General features: G+C 42.2%; 2 protein-coding genes and 1 long non-coding RNA gene across 3 annotated transcripts; 2 read left to right on the forward strand and 1 right to left on the reverse strand.

The window, feature by feature from the left end:
• Window positions 1-194: 194 nt before the first annotated feature.
• gabarapl2 (GABA(A) receptor-associated protein like 2) lies at window positions 195-12645 on the reverse strand. Its single transcript, XM_032587480.1, has 4 exons — window positions 12431-12645; window positions 11418-11473; window positions 4120-4292; window positions 195-2630 (listed from the first exon to the last, which is right to left on the reverse strand). Exons 1-4 carry the CDS (start codon window positions 12633-12635, stop codon window positions 2543-2545), a joined length of 522 nt encoding a protein of 173 aa, XP_032443371.1. The 5' UTR covers window positions 12636-12645; the 3' UTR covers window positions 195-2542.
• On the forward strand, window positions 4216-10657 carry LOC116735535 (uncharacterized). The gene is made up of 2 exons (XR_004342392.1): window positions 4216-4323; window positions 10103-10657. It is a non-coding gene; the product is annotated as an uncharacterized LOC116735535 (long non-coding RNA).
• A 957-nt stretch (window positions 12646-13602) lies between the features above and the next one.
• Window positions 13603-19424, forward strand: tmem231 (transmembrane protein 231). The gene is made up of 7 exons (XM_032587468.1): window positions 13603-14003; window positions 14842-15008; window positions 15353-15481; window positions 15605-15748; window positions 16192-16273; window positions 16369-16474; window positions 16996-19424. Exons 1-7 carry the CDS (start codon window positions 13865-13867, stop codon window positions 17156-17158), a joined length of 930 nt encoding a protein of 309 aa, XP_032443359.1. The 5' UTR covers window positions 13603-13864; the 3' UTR covers window positions 17159-19424.
• The last annotated feature ends 816 nt before the right edge of the window (window positions 19425-20240 follow it).

The following is a 20240-nucleotide window of genomic DNA, read 5'->3' on the forward strand; positions in this document are numbered from 1 at the left end:
CCAGACAGAGAAACGAGAATCTGAGAACTTCAGCCGTCTAAACTAAAGAGGAGTTGGGCGTCGTTTCATCACATTGACGTGAAAATCTGATAATAGTCACCCAAACAAGCAATGTTGTAACTCATGATAGACATACAGAGTTAAAAAAAACAACCAGAAAGGCGCATTTTATATTAAGAAGACAGACTTTGAAATCAGCTTGTTATTTTTATTGATCACTTCATTTGGCTACATACATTTTACAAATATGGAAAATCCCTTCACATCTGTAACATGTATCTGATGACGATGGAAGAACAATGGACTCCTCCTTCCTTCAGTATTTTTAAAGGGCGGTCTCATCTTTGTGAAGCTCAGCTATGATTTCTCAGCACCAAAACAAACTACAGCTGTTAAAATGTCAGCTAGCTTCATCTGAGAGAAGAGAGGTAAATTAACCAGAGAAATCATATCTCTATGCTTCATGTGAGCAAGATCATTAAAAACTATTTCTCCGTTACTGCGTGATTGGTGATTTCTGCTGTAAATTATAAAAAGAAATCGGCAACGTGTTGTGACAAATCCCATTTTTTTAATGATGCACACGTCCCATTAAAATATCCCAGAATCTCTCTTCTGCTGCTCTTTGGGTGCTTCTTGCCAAGCAGATTTCTAAAATGGCACAAAAAGAAGTGTAGAAATACTAGGAGAAAGTGTAAAAAAAAGAAGAACTGCATGCAAGCTGTTTAGTATGGCTTCAATTTCCCCCTCGATAATCAAAAATCAGAGCATTTCTCTTGTGTCTCTGAATAACAATTCATGGCCAGAAGATGCTTGTTTGAACCTTTTCTCATCAGTTTTAGATTTTAGGTCACAAATTTGTTTTCTTCTGCTTCAAAATGTCCTTTTCTCATCCGGTTCAGAGCGGTTCCTTTTTTAATATGTCTACTACAGAATCGTATCAGGCTTCAAGCTGTGACCACAACGGTACCGCTGGTGGTTCTTGGGTTGCAGTTATCGGTACCCAGAGATCATTTTATAGTGTCAAACAATAACAAGGTAAATGTAAAGCCAATTAACTTTGCTGGTGCCTAGTTAGTGATCTGTTTTAATTAATTAAAATATCCAACAACAAAAAAAATCTACTGCCATTTAGTGATACATTTTAAATGTTTATTTCTGTTGCTTTAATGATCATGGCTGGCAAACAAAATACATTTTCAATCTTTCTTATGAGAAATAAATAAATGATTGAACCTGCACCAATAATTCTGACCTAATGAGGAAAAACGCTTAAAAAGTCAAATTTTCCACCTTTTTAAAAAATTATTAGAGATGTACATCATGAAAAAAAGCATTAAATTCACAACATTAGTTTGATAATCATGCTGGTAATGAGTTCTTTTAAACTCCTGACCAACAGTTTTAGTTTTCACAGAAAAGACGCAGCCAGCAAACAGAGGTTTTCATCAAACTTCTTGATTTTCACATCCAGATGTTCTACAATGTCACACCTTTAAAACTTGAGCGCCACAAAGAAAAAGTAAACTTTGTTATTAGAATGAATGTACCTATAATAATTTAAAGTGCTCAACAAATACTAGCTGCGAAAAACAAACTTTTGTCAGACTGATGCATGCAAAAAAAAAAAAAAAAACTAAATAAAACTAATGTTTAACAAAAGAAAATTGAAAGCAAATCTGAGTCTTCCATTTTTTATCCTACATATTCTGAGACACTTCATTAAAATTCTTCCAAATAAATGATGGATTCATAATCTAATGGTGCACAAAGATCCAAAAACGAATCAGAAGGGAACAGTAGCTAACCTCGCCCTCTCTTTGCTTGTATGTAGCAAGAATAAAAGTAGCATTTATCATTATTACTGTTTCTTCGCTTTTCTGCCGTGTCTTAAATTACTGAGATTCTGCAGAATAATATGCTTTCTTCCTGCCGGCAGATAAATATCACAGTTCAGCACAGTTAGCTTCAAGTAAAGTTTAAATCCTCATGCGCTCTGGATCCTGAATCAGCAATCACAATGTGCAAATATAAACCAGCCAAACTGAGGGAGCACTGACACCTGTTTCACTCCACCGTGTTCTGGACTCACCAGCCATCAAGCCACTTGAGTCTAAAGAGCCGAGCTTGAGCTTTAAAGATCACAGTTTCTTTCTTGCTTTGGATGAACACAAAGAACAGAAACAAAGAAAACATGGGAGGGAGGATGGAGGTTGTTTTCCTGGTTTTATATACTATTTTTCCTCTTTTAGTCTCATTCAAGTGCGTCTGTGATGTGTGTATTGGATTTAACGGCAGTGTTTCAGACTTTTCTGTCCTTAACAGTCGAGTATTTTCTGTGTCTAATCATCCAAACCAGACCCAAAACAATGGAGCATTTTGTTTTTGTTTAACCCAATAAATTTATATATTTCAGTATCAAAAACTGAAGTGTGTGTGGGCGTTACACAAGTGAAGGCCCGTGTTGCTGTCAGGCCCCCCTCCGTGTTGGGGTGTGTGTGTGTGTGTGTGTGAGGGAGAAGGCTGGATGCTCGGTGAGGCGTTAACCAAACGTGTTTTCTCCGCTGTACGCCACGTACAGAAAGCCGTCCTCGTCCTTCTCCTTGTCGTACAGCTGGCCCATCGTCAGACTGCGGCACAAAACAGAAACGTGACCCGAGGTTATCGCCGCTGTCGAGAGCGGTCCGTCTCATCACGCCTCCTGTCTGAACGCGTAGCAGCGGGCTGCGCTGCAGGTTCAGACTATAAAATGCTGATCAAGAACTGATATAAACAGGACAGATTTCATGGAGATCGTGAGTTTGTTTTATTTATGCTTCATCTGAGGAAGGAGAGGCATTATGGGAAGTAGACTGGGTTAGAAACAATCTCATGATGACAGTTTTCCAGATTTATGATGGTGGATTTTGTCACTTGTTGTAGCTATGCGGGGAAACTGAAAATCAACCAAAAATTCAACAAAAATAAAAATATGCTGCATATATGGTTTATGGTCTAACATTACATCAGAAACTTTTTCTGTGTCAGGTCCTTCAAATTTTGCTAAATGCCAGAATAATAAAACAGCAAATTTTTTAAAGAGTTTCTCCATTCAGTTTGCATATGTTAATATTAGTATCCCTTTAAGCAGTACGAAAAAACCCAGATGATAACGACCTGGCTTTAAAAACGTTGATTTCCTAACATTTAAGCTGAGTGGCATCACACCGTGCAAAAGAAGAGGTAAAAGAGAGTCATGGCATGAAAGGCCACTCAGTCAGGAAGAAAGCGTCATTCCAAACAAAGTTAAGATTTTGCAAATGACCAAAAATGAAAGATCTGTGTAAAAAAAGGTGGCCTGTAAATCTCATTGAGCTACACCAGTTCTCCCAGGAGGAATGGGCCAAAATCCCAGCAACGTATCGCAAAGGCTTGAAAGTTACCTAAAGCCTTTGAACAGCATCATGTAGTTTAAAATACAATTTTAAGAAACACTGTGGTAATGCACGTAAACATCTGGATTGTACTAACAGGTTCTCAAGCATTTACCAAACAAAAATAAATGTACTAATTCTAACTCAAAACAGGTAAAGATTAATCAGATCTAATGTCGCAAAATCAATTAAAAAAAAAAGCTGATGTGTGTTTTAGTACAGCTTTTAAGTAAACATCTGGTTGTAATGATGTGGGAACAAATGTTTAAAGAAGTGAAATGATAAACATTAATTTTAAAACGTGGTCAGTTTAGGATTAAGCAAACTGAACCCGAAGGTGGAGCCTAATCCTCACACAAAAGAAACCAGTGATTGTTGTACCTTCCAGCTCTGTAGTTAAACAGATGGATGGATAAACACTCGGCAAATACGACATGCGGATGCAAAAGAAAACCTAACCTTTCACTGGTTTAGCTATGATACCCACTCAATTTGCATAATTAATAACCTTAAAGGATTTGAGAGTTGACTTTCACACACAGAATATGTGGAAATAACATACGTTAAAACCTGCTTTAATTACTTCATCTCGTTACTGTCGTCTATTAGAAATAACACGACCACATTACCAGGACTCACTCATTTCTCAGACTGCAGAACCTGTTCTTGTATTTACCCACTGTGGGGTCACCTGTGTGGCTCTCACCTGGACTGGGGGACTGTTTTGTCTACGAAGAGGAAGATGGCTTTCTCCGAAGGCAGCTGGATGCGTTTCCTGATGATCCACATAAACTGGGCCACGGTGATGTCCGAAGGCACCAGGTACTTCCTCTTATCGATGTCGACTATCTGAGAGCCGGAGACCTTCTCCACGATCACCTGGAGGCCAAACAGGAAGCCGCCCTGAGAGGTTAGACGCGCTCTCCAACAAGAAGATTACGCTCGATTGCTGTTTATTCAGAAGGTTTTTTATCCGTCTGCCTATATAAAGTGTTTCATTCTGCTGTCAGTGAAAGTTCCTGGAACAAATGTCACAGTTGGGCCCTAAGCATTACCATTTCATCCCTGTGCAAACTGGAATTATACCTGCATTAACCTTGTTAATCTTTGGTCCTCCTAAAACGACGTCAAGGAGGCTTAAAAGTTGAGCCACGATCAACAACCAGTAGGCGCCTGACCATTTGTCATGAACAATCTTTTCATGTGGCTGACGTTTTGTGTCACAGCAGCTGTTTGGTAGATCCTTGTTCTGTTATAAAAGAAGCAAACAAACTTTTCCAAATCTGTACTGAGAGAATCTGGGATAAAAGTTACTTAATTAAACTAATTTAATACACGGAAACATTTAAGTTTAAATAATGTCTAATTAAAACGCATTAACACTACGAGGCAGGGCGCTCTGTTTAAGGTGATATTTGAAGAATGGCTGATGATATTACAAAGCATACAATCACCATAAATGCTGCAGCCTTTTAAATATTTTCTGACTAAATTGGAATATTCTTTTTCCATAGCAAAATTATGCACTAAATTTTATAATATTTTTTTTCTGTAATCGACACAGGGTCAAAATTACGAAGAACGGTTTATATATACCATGCAGCATGCAAAATATATTTGACCAAACCTGCTGAGAATTGGTCAAATATCTCCTTTTTTAGCGATTTTTATGGCACTAGTGACCTTTATTCAACGGTAGCCTGACATGCAGCAAATGGCTGAAGCCATGAATCAAACCAGGGACAACTGCGTCGACGTCGGTGGTCTCAGCATGCGGTGAACCTGCTCTACCACTGAACCGTCTGATGCTGCAGGGTCCATTTCATTTTGAAATGTTGTGTGTATTTCAATCACACAGTTTTTGAACCCGTTAACAGCCCACAGTTCTGACTGGATGTTGGACTCTCCCTAACAGAACTGGCAAGCTCGAGTAAATTTAGCCGGTTTCATTTTGCGTACCTGGTGTTTAAGCAAATAACACTCATTTTTAATCGAGTTGAGGTTCAGACTGTTCCAGAAGCACAACACTAACTTTCTTAAGAAGAAAATAACAGAATTCGACGCAGAAATTGATGCCGTTTTATTAAAGTTGTGAGAAGAACTGCGTCTGACTATAAAAGATACGAGGAGGAAACTAAGATCCCAAAAGAGAATATTTTATTCATTATATTTCTTTTTCCCATTGCAAATAAATCTACAAAATCAAGTATCTGAATATTCTCTAAATAGGCAAGTTTGTCTGGAGTTTATTTTTTATGACTAATTCAACCAATTATGAAAACTGTGCAAATATTTGGCCAAGTGCAGCTGCTGATTTGTTCTGTGTTTAAGGGTGAACACTTCTGGGCCTTGCCTGTTTTCCTAATCTCCTGTTTAATGTTCCTAATTCTTCTCTTAACTTCCTTGTGAAGTTGTCAGGAAGACATAATAGCACCCGTGTTTAAATATGCAGGACTGTGTAAAGTTGCAACGTTTTATCTGTGCAGCACGATGCAAAGTTGGCAAGAGATTAATTTAGCTGCAGCGAATAAGTGAGAGACTTTTCCAGAATAGAGCAGGACGGAAACCAAAAGGTGTCAACATGTATCAAATTTAAATACATATTTAGGCTAGACACATTAAATATTGAATAATTATATGTAGTTTGTAAAATGGATGTGGAAATAATTACATAAAATAAGTATTAATTACATTATAAAGCATACATTTTTATGGATTTTTAAAAATGTAATTAAATTATTTCACAGTCTAATTATTACATATTATGAAATTATATTGTCTGTCCTTCAGAGCTAGTGGGCGGGGCTAACAATGCTATATGCGACGTGATTGACTTAAATAATTTCATGATAAACTGTAGAATACAAAATATATAGCAACCAAAAATGAGACATTTACACGTCATTTTCACACATGGTAAAGTTTTAATAATTAATTTCAATATTTAATTATTTTACTGCTAATTGTGGATATTAATAACACACTAATATATTATTATATTTTTATATTCTACAGTTTTATTTTTATGATCACAAACATTTATCTCCTCCATGGGCTGCCACCTTATCGTGGTGGAGGGGTTTGAGTGTCCCAATGATCCTAGGAGCTATGCTGTCTGGGGCTTCATGCCCCTGGTAGGGTCACCCAAGGCAGACAGGTCCTAGGTGAGGGACCAGACAAAGAGCAGCCCAAAGACCCCAATGATGAAGGAAAACTTTGGACTTGGTGTTCCCTCGCCCGGACGCGGGTCACCGGGGCCCCACTCTGGAGCCAGGCCTGGAGGGGGGGCACGATGGCGAGCGTCTGGTGGCCGGGCTTTTACCCATGGAGCCCGGCCGGGCTCAGCCCGAAGAGGAAACATGGGCCCCCCCTCCCATGGGCCCACCACCCGTGGGAGGGGCCAAAGGGGTCGGGTGCAGTGTGGGATGGGTGGCAGCAGAGGGAGGGGACCCTGGCGGTCCGATCCTCGGTTGCAGAAACTGGCTCTTGGGACGTGGAATGTCACCTCTCTGGTGGGGAAGGAGCCGGAGCTAGTGCGTGAGGTCGAGAGGTTCCGGCTAGAAATAGTCGGTCTCACCTCGACGCACGGCTCTGGTTCTGGAACCAGTCTCCTTGAGAGGGGCTGGACATACTTCCACTCTGGAGTTGCCCAAGGTGAGAGGCGTCGGGCAGGAGTGGGCATACTTGTTGCTCCCCATCTCGGCGCCTGTACGTTGGGGTTTACCCCGGTGAACGAGAGGGTAGCATCCCTCCGCCTACGGGTGGGGGGACGGGTTCTGACTGTCGTTTGTGCTTACGGGCCGAACGACAGTTCAGATTACCCACCCTTTTTGGAGTCCTTAGAGGGGGTACTGGAGAGTGCTCCTCCTGGGGACTCCCTTGTTCTGCTGGGGGACTTCAACGCTCACGTGGGCAATGACAGTGAGACCTGGAGGGGCGTGGTTGGGAGGAACGGCCCGCCCGACCTGAACTCGAGCGGTGTTCTGTTGCTGGACTTCTGTGCTCGCCATGGATTGTCCATAACGAACACCATGTTCAAGCATAAGGGTGTCCATATGTGCACTTGGCACCAGGACACCCTAGGCCGCAGTTCGATGATCGACTTTGTCATCGTTTCATCGGATCTGCGGCCGTATGTCTTGGACACTCGGGTGAAGAGAGGTGCGGAGCTGTCCACTGACCACTACCTGGTGGTGAGTTGGCTCCGGTGGTGGGGGCGAAAGCCGGTCAGACCTGGCAGGCCCAAACGTGTTGTGAGGGTCTGCTGGGAACGTCTGGCGGAATCCCCTGTGAGACGGAGCTTTAACTCCCATCTCCGGCAAAACTTCGAACACGTCCCGGGGGAGGTGGGGGACATGGAGTCTGAGTGGACCGTGTTCCGTGCCTCCATTGTCGAGGCGGCCGATCGGAGCTGTGGCCGCAAGGTTGTCGGTGCCTGTCGCGGCGGCAACCCTCGAACCCGCTGGTGGACACCTTCGGTGAGGGATGCCGTCAGGCTGAAGAAGGAGTCCTATCGGGCCTTTTTGGCCTGTGGGACTCCGGAAGCAGCTGATGGGTACCGGCGGGCGAAGCGGCATGCGGCTCGGGCGGTTGCTGAGGCAAAAACCCGGGCGTGGGAGGAGTTTGGAGAGGCCATGGAGAAAGACTTCCGTACGGCTTCGAGGCGATTCTGGTCCACCATCCGGCGTCTCAGGGGGGGGAAGCGGTGCAGCACCAACACTGTTTATAGTGGGGATGGTGTGCTGCTGACCTCTACTCGGGACGTTGTGGGCCGGTGGGCAGAGTACTTCGAAGACCTCCTCAATCCCACCAACATGCCTTCCACTGAGGAAGCGGAGCCTGGGGACTCTGGGTTGGGCTCTCCAATCTCTGGGGACGAGGTCGCCGAGGTGGTTAAAAAGCTCCTCGGTGGCAGGGCCCCGGGGGTGGATGAGATCCGCCCGGAGTTCCTTAAGGCTCTGGATGTTGTAGGGTTGTGTTGGTTGACGCGACTCTGCAATGTCGCATGGACATCGGGGGCAGTTCCCCTGGATTGGCAGACTGGGGTGGTGGTCCCCCTGTTCAAAAAGGGGGACCGGAGGGTGTGCTCCAATTATAGAGGGGTCACACTCTTAAGCCTCCCTGGCAAGGTCTATTCAGGGGTCCTGGAGAGGAGGGTCCGTCGGATAGTCGAACCTCGGATTCAGGAAGAGCAGTGTGGTTTTCGTCCTGGTCGTGGAACGCTGGACCAGCTCTACACCCTCGGCAGGGTCCTGGAGGGTGCATGGGAGTTCGCCCAACCAGTCTACATGTGTTTTGTGGACCTGGAGAAGGCGTTCGACCGTGTCCCTCGGGGAGCCCTGTGGGGGGTTCTCCGGGAGTATGGGGTACCGGGCCCTTTGATACGGGCTGTCAGGTCCCTGTATGACCGGTGTCAGAGTCTGGTCCGCATTGCCGGCAGTAAGTCGGGCTCGTTTCCGGTGAGAGTTGGACTCCGCCAGGGCTGCCCTTTGTCACCGATTCTGTTCATCACTTTCATGGACAGAATTTCTAGGCGCAGCCAAGGTGTTGAGGGGATCCGATTTGGTGGCCTTAGGATCTCATCTCTGCTTTTTGCAGACGATGTGGTCCTTTTGGCTTCATCAGATCGTGATCTGCAGCTCTCGCTGGAGCGGTTCGCAGCCGAGTGTGACGCGGCCGGGATGAGGATCAGTGCCTCCAAATCCGAGGCCATGGTCTTGAGCCGGAAAAGGGTAGAGTGCCTTCTCCGGGTCAGGGGGGGTGTCCTGCCCCAAGTGGAGGAGTTTAAGTATCTCGGGATCTTGTTCACGAATGGGGGAAGAAGGGAGCGGGAGATCGACAGGCGGATTGGCGCAGCGTCTGCTGTCAAGCGGGCGCTGTACCGGTCCGTCGTGGTGAAGAGAGAGCTGAGCCAAAAAGCGAAGCTCTCGATTTACCGGTCGATCTACGTTCCCACCCTCATCTATGGTCATGAGCTTTGGGTCATGACCGAAAGAACGAGATCGCGGATACAAGCGGCCGAAATGGGTTTTCTCCGTAGGGTGGCTGGGCTCTCCCTTAGAGATAGGGTGAGAAGCTCAGTCATCCGGGAGGGACTCAGAGTAGAGCCGCTGCTCCTTCACATCGAGAGGAGCCAGTTGAGGTGGCTCGGGCATCTGGTCAGGATGCCTCCTAGACGCCTCCCTGGTGAGGTGTTCCGGGCACGTCCCACCGGGAGGAGGCCCCGGGGAAGACCCAGGACACGCTGGAGGGACTATGTCTCTCGGCTGGCCTGGGAACGCCTCGGGATTCCCCCGGAGGAGCTAGAAGAAGTGGCTGGGGAGAGGGAAGTCTGGGCCTCCCTTCTGAAGCTGCTACCCCCGCGACCCGACCCCGGATAAGCGGAAGAAGATGGATGGATGGATGGATGGATGGATGGACAAACATTTATTTGTTTCATTTTGGGACTTTTGACCCTTAAAAGAAGAACCCGTTCACTGTGAATTTTGTCCTCTAAGACAAGCATTTCCAGGATTCTGGAAAGTTTGACTTGATCTGGTTCAAATATCTGTTTGAAGAAATTTTCTTGCTTGTTGTATATAATTTTTTTTAAAGTGCATATAAATGGTAAACCATTTCCTGCATCATCCTGTTTTACTCAAAAAGCACACAGGTTGATGGCCACATATTTCTTCCCCTGCCTTTTTCAGGCGATGGCCTCCTAAACCTGTCATCACAAACAGCGCAGGCAGAGGAAGGCTCAGAATCTCTGACCACGTTCGACCGTGAAGAGCAGGACCGCGCTCTTGTCTTTTTAGGTCAGTCTCTATTTCTGTTAGAGTCCTGGCTGAAAACTGAGGGAATGAGGCGAGTTTAAGCTGACAGCAGGAGTGACGTGTTGAGGGTAAAACGCTGTGAGGTGAGCGCTCTGAGCTGAAACTCTGCTGATTCATGGTCGGAGGAGCCGCCGGGGAGCTTCAGCGGCTCTGCTGGGAGATTCTCCAGGTAGGGAGGAGATACTGGGACAGGTCCGTGTCACACTGAAGGGACTATTTCTCCTCTCCGGCCTGGAAACACCTCAGGATCCCACTGGAAGAGCTATATCTGTTTTACGGCCGGTACCCTGCATATCTTTTTGCATTGCCATCAGTCTGATGCATTAAAGATTCATGAGCAGCAAACGCTGTGTGGCTCATCTCACAGTCGCCATGCAGTGTTTTAGCCCAACAGAAGACGATTCAGTACAATAAATCAGGATAAATGAAGGTGATGAGACTTTGTCACTTACCGAGAATAATTATTACATTTTCTGAGTAAATCCAAGTTTTTTGGGATAATATAAATGTGTATTTGCATTGTGTCACATGCTGATATTAATATGACGATTACAATTAAATATATTTTTGCAAATCTAATGAGATATGCAGCAATGCAACAAAATTAGATTTTTATAAGCCATAGAGAGTACAAATAAGTTAAGCTGTTCTTCAGAAAAAAAACTCAGAAATTGGAAAATGTAAACTTAATGACCATCACATTATCTAAAATGTTTGACCTTTTCCCTCAGTGTATTATAAGCCTGGCGGCCCACCAGGCTTTACTTGTGCCCCCACCAGGCTTGGCATTGTTAACTTATCTTAGTTTTTTGTATTAGCCATAAATGTGGCCTACATGGCTAATTGCACTGGGGCTAAATTGAAAGAAAGCAACAGTAAGTCATGTTAAGTGATGCAAATCATACTTCTTTGTGTCCTAAATAAGATAAGATAAGATAATTTTATTAGTCTCCTATAGGAGAAATTTGTCTTGGAACCAGGGGCAAAACTGCAATACAACAATGCATGAGCATATTAAAACTATTTGTGGAATCATGCAGACTGACACAGCCTAAACCTAACGTAACCTAAAAAAGAAGTGATAAATACCTGTCCCCTGCCTCTGCTTTTATTTGTTGACTCTCTGTCACTTCATCTTAACCACGGCAGCCTTAAAATAAAAGAGCACCTCCCCTCCCCCACCACTCACCGGTACTCTGTCCGGGTATTTGTTGCGTATTTTGGCTGACTCCACACATCGGTGCTCTGGGGGAGAGACAGCAAACAAACAGGAAGTCAGAGATTAAAGGGATGAGTGAGGCCTCTTGGGATTCTTGCTCTGCAGCCGCCCAGTTTGATAGAGAGCTCAGCAACAAAGCGCAACACAACAAGCAGAGAGATAAGCCGATGCTTGCTCATGCACACAAGTACAATATTTTCTGAATCCGGCACCTTTTTATCAGGCATATCCAGGGCTGTCATGGAGCCCAGAAGCTGCCACAGCAGGCAGAAAATGAGCAGAGGCCAGGAAGGTGGTAAAATGTGGAAGGACTCATTTAGGTGCAGGCCTTCATTAGCCCTAGATAGAGGGGCTAATTTGGGATGTTCCTCTAATGAAAGGCGCTTGGAGGTTATCTAAAGAGAGTTTCAAAATAAAAGCTGAATTCAGAAACATTATTAGTCATATATGGAAGTTCAATAATTTGTTACAGAAATCACAGCATAAAGTCAAATGTGTGTAAAACACAAATTCTGGCATCTGGGTACGGGTAAATGTCATTTTGCTAAGTAACCTTGCGGGTCAGCACCCTTTAGAAGTTGCTCAACTCGCTCATTTCAGTAATTAAACTTGATAATATTAATAAAATAAGCACGTGCACACGAGATAATATTTTAAGGTGCAATCAGCTGATTAATTTGTTTTCTAAGCCCGTAACCTGCAGCAAAGACACGTTATCAGAGGTTGCTACAGCCGAAGCGTCAGCCATTATTGATTTACAGCATTCATCTGCAGGTTGCAAAGGGGGAAAAAACCCACAAAAAAACCCAAACGTGCATTAATGCGCCAATGAGGGGAAATTGGGAAAAAAAAAAAACATGAATACGGGAACTGCAAAACAGAAAGGAAAGATGGAATCAAGATGCGTGACAAGACAAGAATCAGCTCCTGTTTTATATAACAATCCAATCCCCTTTTCTTTTTTTTTTTCTTTCTCTTTTTACCGAGGGAATGGTCCTCTTTAAACATCCATTTCATCTTTGCAGGATCCCCGAACTGAGGCGTGACGGTACGAGCTTCTGGATCTGCTGAGAATGCTGGTGAAACGTCCCCCAAAAAAAAAAATAATCCAAACAAACGCGAGCAAAGCAAAACGTCAACAAGAAGTCTCTGCCTTTCAGCTGTCCGTCTAACACAGGGTGACGTCATCGTCTGACAGAGCGCTGCTGCCTTCAGGTGCACTCTCAGACAGTCAGTATATGCGCCTTTACACGTCCATCTCAGTAAAATAGAAGTGAAATGTTTATTAACATACATTATTATAGGGAAGTCTGCTGACTTGAGAGTTGTCCAGAAGGCAATCATAGATGCCCTCCAGGAAAACTGTTTGTGTGTCAAAACTTATTTATTGAAAGTTGAGTGGATGGAAAAACTACAGTAAAAAATATCGATTTTAATCCCACTGTGAATCTATAAATTATTAAGAAAAAGATGAGAAGCCAGAGCCAATGATGCATGTACGCTGAAGGATGCTAATAAAGATGTGTGGGCTTTGACTAGGCTCACCGCCTCCATGTCATGCTGTGTTTGGGTAGTCATTTTTTGTCAGGGCAAAGGAAGCCCTGACAAAGTATTAAGTCCATGCAGATTTTTCTTTAGCGAGTGGAAAAATCTGCTGGCAATCATGTACTCAGATTTTCTGAGGTTGCATTAGTTTTAGGATTTTTGGGTCGTCATTTATAATCTAAATGAATCAAAAGACGCATTTGAAGTGTCACTCTCTGTGTAACGAATCTAATATGGTTTCTCGTAATGAAGGAATTAGTAAAATAAATCAAATGTTCCAGCTTTGTAAGCAAATCTGCCCTGACAATGTAGGGCAACCAGACCCACTACAATATACCATTTGCCTAAGCTGTAACGCCATACAATGTTGAAAAAACAGACAAACAAAAATAAAACATTGAGAACAATCAAAAATAAACTTAAATTTGTGGAGATTATAAGAAGATAAACAGCAATAAATAAATAAATACATAAATAAAATAACATCCTATGATATCCTATGAAAATTGTGCTACAAGAACTTCCCAATATAAAGTTTTACTCTTTTTAACTTAAGTGTAGGCGATTTTAAAATAAGCTCCAACAGTTCTTGAACGCACCCTGACTGCTAAAAGTGGCAGCCATGGAAACCGTTTGACGCTAGACATGGCGCGGTGGCTGCTCTGCTAATACGCTAAAAGAAAGCTAGCACCGCTAGCATCTGTAAAAACGCCACATTTTGTCAATATTACGCACGTAAAGTCGACGTTGGAGACAGCTAGATGGACATTACCTAACAAGAGCAATATGTTATTCACCTCAATTTGTTTTGTGTGAATGTTTGCTCACTTTAGATCACTCGGTTAGCATCTTCGCTAGCTTTAGCATCACTGATGGCTTTCTATGAAGTGTACTCTCATCCGGCTCTGGTCCGGTACCGAACCAGCGTTTGTACAAAGGCCACCCTGTTCCTGGTGGTTGTCCTGTGCCTCACATACATCGCGCCTCTGCTGGTCGCTTACAGAAGCCAAGGTACAGTGGTGTTTTTTTTTTTATGTTGCTCATGTCCCTATGTGTTATTCGCTGATAATACTCTGCCATAACTGCTGGGAACAAAGATAAAAAATGGTTTAGGTCGAGAACTGGAGTTGCAAACCCCTACTATAAGGGAGCATAACATGGATTTGCAAAGTTGCATGTGACTACTTCAAGACTACTTCATCAAACTAAAGGTTTTTGGCTAAATTAAAACTAGCACAGCATACCAGAACAATCACCTCAGTAGTCAACTGTGAGGCAAAGTCGTTGTGACAGCTAATTCTTGGTAAACTGAGAACAATTATACCAAAAACAGGAGCAAATCCACAACCCAATTGCTGAAAAACGAAATTAAGACATTTCTAGTGGCCTAGTCAAAGTTCAAATAATGTGAAAGAAACCTCAGTAAATTGGAGAAAAGTTAAATAAGAGTGTACCAACATTTTACTGCAACAGTGTGAGCATTAGATGGCTGTAAGTGTAGCATCATGAGATGCACTCAGGTGTTTCTTGCAGTATGCCCATTTTTGCTTAACTTTTGTTTAATAAGTGATGATTACACTCTACAATTTGTAGATTTTTAGGTCAGGTTTTTTAATTTCATGCCTCAGAGTGACTGTTAAACCGATTATAAATACCAATTAAATGTAGGTTTTATCTGTTTATTGAAAAGTCTCTGATATGACTTGGTGAATTTGCAGACTGCATCTTCTAAGGTTATTTTAGAGTGCACATATGAAGGGCAAATTATAAAATATTATTATAAAATCAATGTTTGAAATGTACAGCTGGACAATGCATTTTTGGTTCAGAGCTGCCGTTTCTGTTTCAGGTTTCTGGGTTAAGAGAAAAACTTATGAAGAACAGCCAGTGGTGAGATTCCAGTACCAAACCCTGCTGTTCGCAGCCACCAGTTTACAAGGAGATTACGTTGCCTGGAGCACGTTTCCTCATCTCAACAACATGCTTGGCACCAACCTAAGGATTCCTGCCGTCTCTGTAAGAACAAAACAATGGGTTGCTTTACTGATAATATCACAACTTCAACAGCTTTTATAAAGGATGCAGTGTGATCTTTTCCTGTGCGATGTTTCTGTTGTACACTAACGTTTAGTATCAATTTTATGACCTTAAAAGAGAAAAAGGCATCAACCACATGCAAAGCTTCAATAATTTGAGTGTCTGTTTTTGTTTTTTAATGCTCTGTTGCCCTTCTTGACATCGGTCAGTGTTTAAAATTACATGCCTTCTTCAGTCTCCGTCTTATTGTGTTCCGGTTAGGAAACTGTAACATACTTAGACAAACGCTATTTCTTCTATTTCTTTATGCATCTACATCATAGGTGAGAGAAGAGGACCAGAACCAAGATGGGAAGTTGGACCTATTGACATTTCAGCTGCAGCTTCCTCTGAAATCTGATGAACATGTATACAGTATTCAGCTGCTGCTCACCTTCAGCTACCAGCTCTTTGTACGTATTCTTTACCTTATCTTTTTTTACCTAATATGTAGTAAATAATCGTAAACCATCCAGCCACAAAAAAAATAAGGATGCAGCAGAGATTATTCTTACATAATCTCTTTTCTTCTCCAGCGGAAGTCCACTGTAGTGATGCAGAGCCTTGCGTTTGTGCAGCACTCGTCTCCGGTGCCCGGAGCGAAGATGTTCATCAGTGGAGACCTGAGGCTGCAGCAGAGGGTTCCTCTGCCTCACAAGGGGCTCCACAACATTTACAACGTAAGAGAGCATACACACACACACACACACACACACACCCCTGCGCGCACACACTCCTGGGGTGCTAGCACTTTAAATACAGCAGTCTGTCTTTTAGAGACAAACTTTCAGATGGTACAGCTCACATAAGCCCAAAATTTACTGAAAAAGATTTCTGTAAATATAGACAATAACTGGCATGTAAAGAATCGGTGCTGACACTTTAAGTGCTAGAAAGTCAGAGAATGCTTATCATGTAGCGATGTACTACTGAATGATTTCAGGAGTCATATCATCTAATTACCTGGCTATCCCACCAGTCAGGACCCCCGGGGCAGATTTAGCGTGCCATCTCCCTTCAAATTAAATATGGTTGGCTTATGTTTAGTGCATTAGCCACATTCTGCACTTGTTCAGAATCAGGCTCTCAGGTGTCATCCAGTCTCCTCTGTTTTGTTGCAAAGGTCTCAGTGATCGACGGCGCCAGCCTTTTTGCAAGTTCATATGACCTGATCAACATCATGAGGAGCTACCAGGAGAGAAACTGTAAGTTAGCAAAGGGAGTCATTTTGTTTGCTTGTCGTCTCTCCGCACTGGGATTGAAACGTATTATTTTCTTCACTGCGTTCTCTGACCTTTAGTATCGACGGTGCTGTCCAGTCCAGTACTGGTCTGGACTGTGGGTCGAGCTGATGGCTCCCCCTTTGAGCTGAATGCTGAAATCCGTTATCCCTTGGAGATCATCAGATATCCTTTAACAAAAACAGTGACGGGATTGAGCCTATACTTTATTTTAAGGTGGGTTCTATACTTGGAGTATAAAATGTTACGTTAGACAAACAAGTAGTAGGTTTAGGATAGTGACTGTCCCATTTCCAAAAAAACATTCCCAGTTTATTTTCATCAAGAAATTCCAACTCTAATCATTTTAAATGCCATAAAACAGAAAACAGGAATAATAAAAAAAAAAGAATGTGACACAAGTTACACAGCTGAAAATCCCCATCATTTGATTTATTTTTACTTACTTGCACTGGATATGAACATATTACACAGTTATGTAAGGAATGCTGAAAAGCTTAATACAGAAATATTCCCTAAAAATGGTAATGAGACATGTAAATATTAACTTGTTCTGACGTTCTAGTTCAGACCAGGTGAGTCAGTAACACTGAGGCATGTCGGGATCTGGACTGAAGAACATATCAAAACCCAAATAAAGATTTTGCTGACAGAGCTACATTTGCGCCTTAACTGCCTCCCTCCACCTATCGGCCCGGCTTTTGGGAAACCATCAAGTTTGCCTGGATCCAGTATGTCAGCATCCTCCTAATCTTCCTTTGGGTCTTTGAACGCATCAAGAGATTTGTTTTCCAGAACCAGGTCATCAGAACCGCACCCATACCTGTGGGAAAACCTCACTTTTCCTGATACAGGGGTAATGTGTTTTCTATAGGTGTAGACTATATGAAATTTTCTCAAATGGCTCCATATTTTTGATATTGTTCTTTTTTAACTTCATAATCTAACTAAATGTTAAATGAGAGAGTTGATCCGTCCAGGACTTTTTATGGCGTTGTTATGAGAACACATACACAAGTAAAAAAGATTTTCATTAGTGAGAATGAATTTGACACCAAGAATAACATGTAGTGAGACCAGAACTGAATAGATAAATTAATTTTGCATACTTTTGCTTCTCAAACTGCTGTTTCCGGGCAACACTTATAAAAGCATTATAAGTCTGCTCCGATATCACACTTAAAAGAACAAGTTGGTGTCAAGAGACACGACTTCCTTCTTATGTAAGAAGGAAGTAATAAATTTTAACTACTCATTTCCCTGCATGGGTTAATTTATTGCTGCGTCTGTGAAGTCGGTCTAAACATCCTGAAAGGCTTTTTTCCTGTAACAGCACGACCCAGATGACTCTCATTGAATACCCATTAGATTAATTTCAGAATCTAAAACTTATGGACGCAGGACAGAAAGTTGTTTCTGTTTGTGCTGATTAATCAGAGAGCTGATTAGACTTTTCTTTGTAAAGGAAAACTTACAAGGAAAGCACATTTATTGTCTTATAGAGTTCTATAGTTTTTTCTGTGTAGTAACCTAATAAACCTTTTTTCTAGAAGATAATTCTTCTTCTTTTTCTGCTGTTTCATAGCATTTGAAGTGTAGGGATTTTGTGAATTGTCTTTATTTTTGCAACTTGAATGTTATATGTTTTAAAACAGTTTGTGATATAAATAAAATTGATTATTTTGTACAGTGTATGCAGCAGCTTTGGTGGACCCATAGGTTTCTTTCTTTGTCTTTTCTCATTAATTCAAATACATTTTTTGTATATTTGCGTGAAACTGGGTGTTTAATAGTTTAATATTTTTCCAGGTAACTACATAAAGGATAGTTATAACTATTTTTTTGTAATTCCTTAAACAATCATTTAATAATGGCAAGATGACTTGTTTTTTAAACTGTTAAATTTAACATTTTGTTTCCACAAGTATTTGGAAATTGGAACTTTTGCTCGTTTTGTCTTCACCTCACCTCACTTCCTTTCTTCCATCCATTCATCCATTCATCTCTTGTCTTTTGCTTTTCTAATAGCAGGTTGTGTGGATTGCAGCTCGAGGATGAACATTATTTGCAATAGTTGTCTCTATAAAGTCTGCAAGGGAACTAAGATCAAGGGAGGTAAAGGTGGAGGCGCTGCCAAGAACCGTAACTTCAGTTTTCTTTTCATTGAAACTCAAATTGTTTAAGGACGTCCAAACCCAAATCTCGTCAAGACAGTCCAGTAAACAACAGACCGAAGAGGCGTCCTTTCTGCTGAGGCAGGTAACTTTGCACATCATTCGCATAACAGTGAAAGTGTATACCATCCTACCTAAAAATGGAGCAGAGAGGAAGCAGGTAGAGAAGGAAAAAAACAGGGACTTATGATTGAGCCCTGATGAACTCCAAAAGGAAGACATGTGAGGATGCAGATCTACCAAAGCCGACACCGAATGTACGCCCAGACAAATGGGACCTGAACCCTTCCAGAACCAAGCCCCTCACACCCACCCACTGCTGTAAGCGAGAGATTACAACTCCATAGTCCACTGTATCAAATGTGACTGTCAAGTCTTAAAGCACAAGAACAACACAGTTACCAAAATCTGTGGCGAAATGAATACTAAAACTTCTCAAAAGCCTGACTGAAAATCTGCTGGGATTTTATGAGGCCTAGCACTTTGTTGGAGAGTTGCTGTCATTGCAAAACACTTCAGCCACTGTAGTGCCACCAAATGGTGCCTCCTCTGCACTAATTTAAATGTGTGTCGCCCTTACCTCCAATGTTCACTACTGAATGTTCTTGTCTTTATGAGTCTAACAGTAGAAGCTTGGAGAAATCTACATTAGTCATTTGTAAGCCCAAATTGAATTCTTTATATCAATAGCTTTTAGGACTTAAGAGGTAGAAATACATCCTTCTCTAAAAATTCAAAGAAACAATAATGTTCTGAATTAGCTTTGAAAATTTAAAAGATTTAGAGCTGGTGGAAAAAATGTTTTTATAAAAAAACTTGATACATGTGTAACCAGGCACTGTGATGATGCGTACAGGTAGCAGCATATTATCGGCTGCTCTGTTGCGGTAATATGGAGCCTGTCAACAATACATACGGTTAAAATTAAAGTTTTAAATTAACAAGACTTTACACTTGCTAATGTGTTGCTGTTGCTAACATTTTTGTGTTCATCTTCCAAGTAATTTCACTTGATGGAACAAAAAGTGCCATCAGTTTCTGAAAGTTGAGACCCATTAACATCTTGATGAAACCCAACATTAGAAAACAGCTGACCAGTTTTTCTGGTCAGCTGTGCTTCAGAGGTGTCTCTTTTCATTTAGCTTCTTCCTGCAGCCAGTCTCAGCCAAACTTTTCCCAGGAAAGTTTGCCAGGATGTGCTTTATTTGTTTTGGTTGTGTTCGTGGCTCTGAGCCCATCCCTCTGAATTAGCTCATGTAAATGACTTATTCCACTGGTTAGGGCCAAGCGGAGAATTACGTAACTGTTACACCCTCTGACACTTTCCTCTTTGCTGCTGAGGTTTTCAGAATAATTCAAGTCAGATGAGGATGCTATGAGGCCATTATTTACTCATGTTTGAGGCATTTGTTGCCGATCTGAATAGGGAAGTACTGTTTGCATATAATAGAGCCTTGTCCTACTTAGCATTCATTGCTGCTAGCTCCTTCCAGCACAGCTATTCACAGAAAGTGCTGATTTTGGTTTATTTGGAAATTGATGAGAGCACCAGGGTCCACCTGATTTGAGGTAGTTCTTTGTTATTTGTTACAATCTTCACTATGCTGTGAAGTTATGGCTGGATTTGGGATGCTTTTAGTGGTGATTAGAAGAAATGTTGACACTAAATATTTTCTTGCGGGACATAAACAAAAAGGAACAAAGTAAAGTAACAGAACAGGTGAAACATGGAAAATTTGAGAGTAGAAGCTGAAGCG

The sequence above is a fragment of the Xiphophorus hellerii genome, chromosome 2 (genome assembly GCF_003331165.1).
Source record: "Xiphophorus hellerii strain 12219 chromosome 2, Xiphophorus_hellerii-4.1, whole genome shotgun sequence".
Classification (NCBI taxonomy): Eukaryota; Metazoa; Chordata; class Actinopteri; order Cyprinodontiformes; family Poeciliidae; genus Xiphophorus; species Xiphophorus hellerii.

What these genes read in the sequence shown, in the direction of transcription:
- gabarapl2 (XM_032587480.1), bottom strand. Translation starts at nt 12,635, where the DNA reads ATGACGTCACCCTGTGTTAGACGGACAGCTGAAAGGCAGAGACTTCTT. An exon ending in AATACCCGGACAGAGTACCG is followed by an intron (nt 4,293 to 11,417) that starts GTGAGTGGTGGG and finishes TTTGGCCTCCAG; the next exon opens with GTGATCGTGGAGAAGGTCTC. An exon ending in AAAACAGTCCCCCAGTCCAG is followed by an intron (nt 2,631 to 4,119) that starts GTGAGAGCCACA and finishes TTTGTGCCGCAG; the next exon opens with TCTGACGATGGGCCAGCTGT.
- tmem231 (XM_032587468.1), top strand. Translation starts at nt 13,865, where the DNA reads ATGGCTTTCTATGAAGTGTACTCTCATCCGGCTCTGGTCCGGTACCGA. An exon ending in GGCTCCACAACATTTACAAC is followed by an intron (nt 15,749 to 16,191) that starts GTAAGAGAGCAT and finishes TTTGTTGCAAAG; the next exon opens with GTCTCAGTGATCGACGGCGC. An exon ending in TATCCCTTGGAGATCATCAG is followed by an intron (nt 16,475 to 16,995) that starts ATATCCTTTAAC and finishes GCCTCCCTCCAC; the next exon opens with CTATCGGCCCGGCTTTTGGG.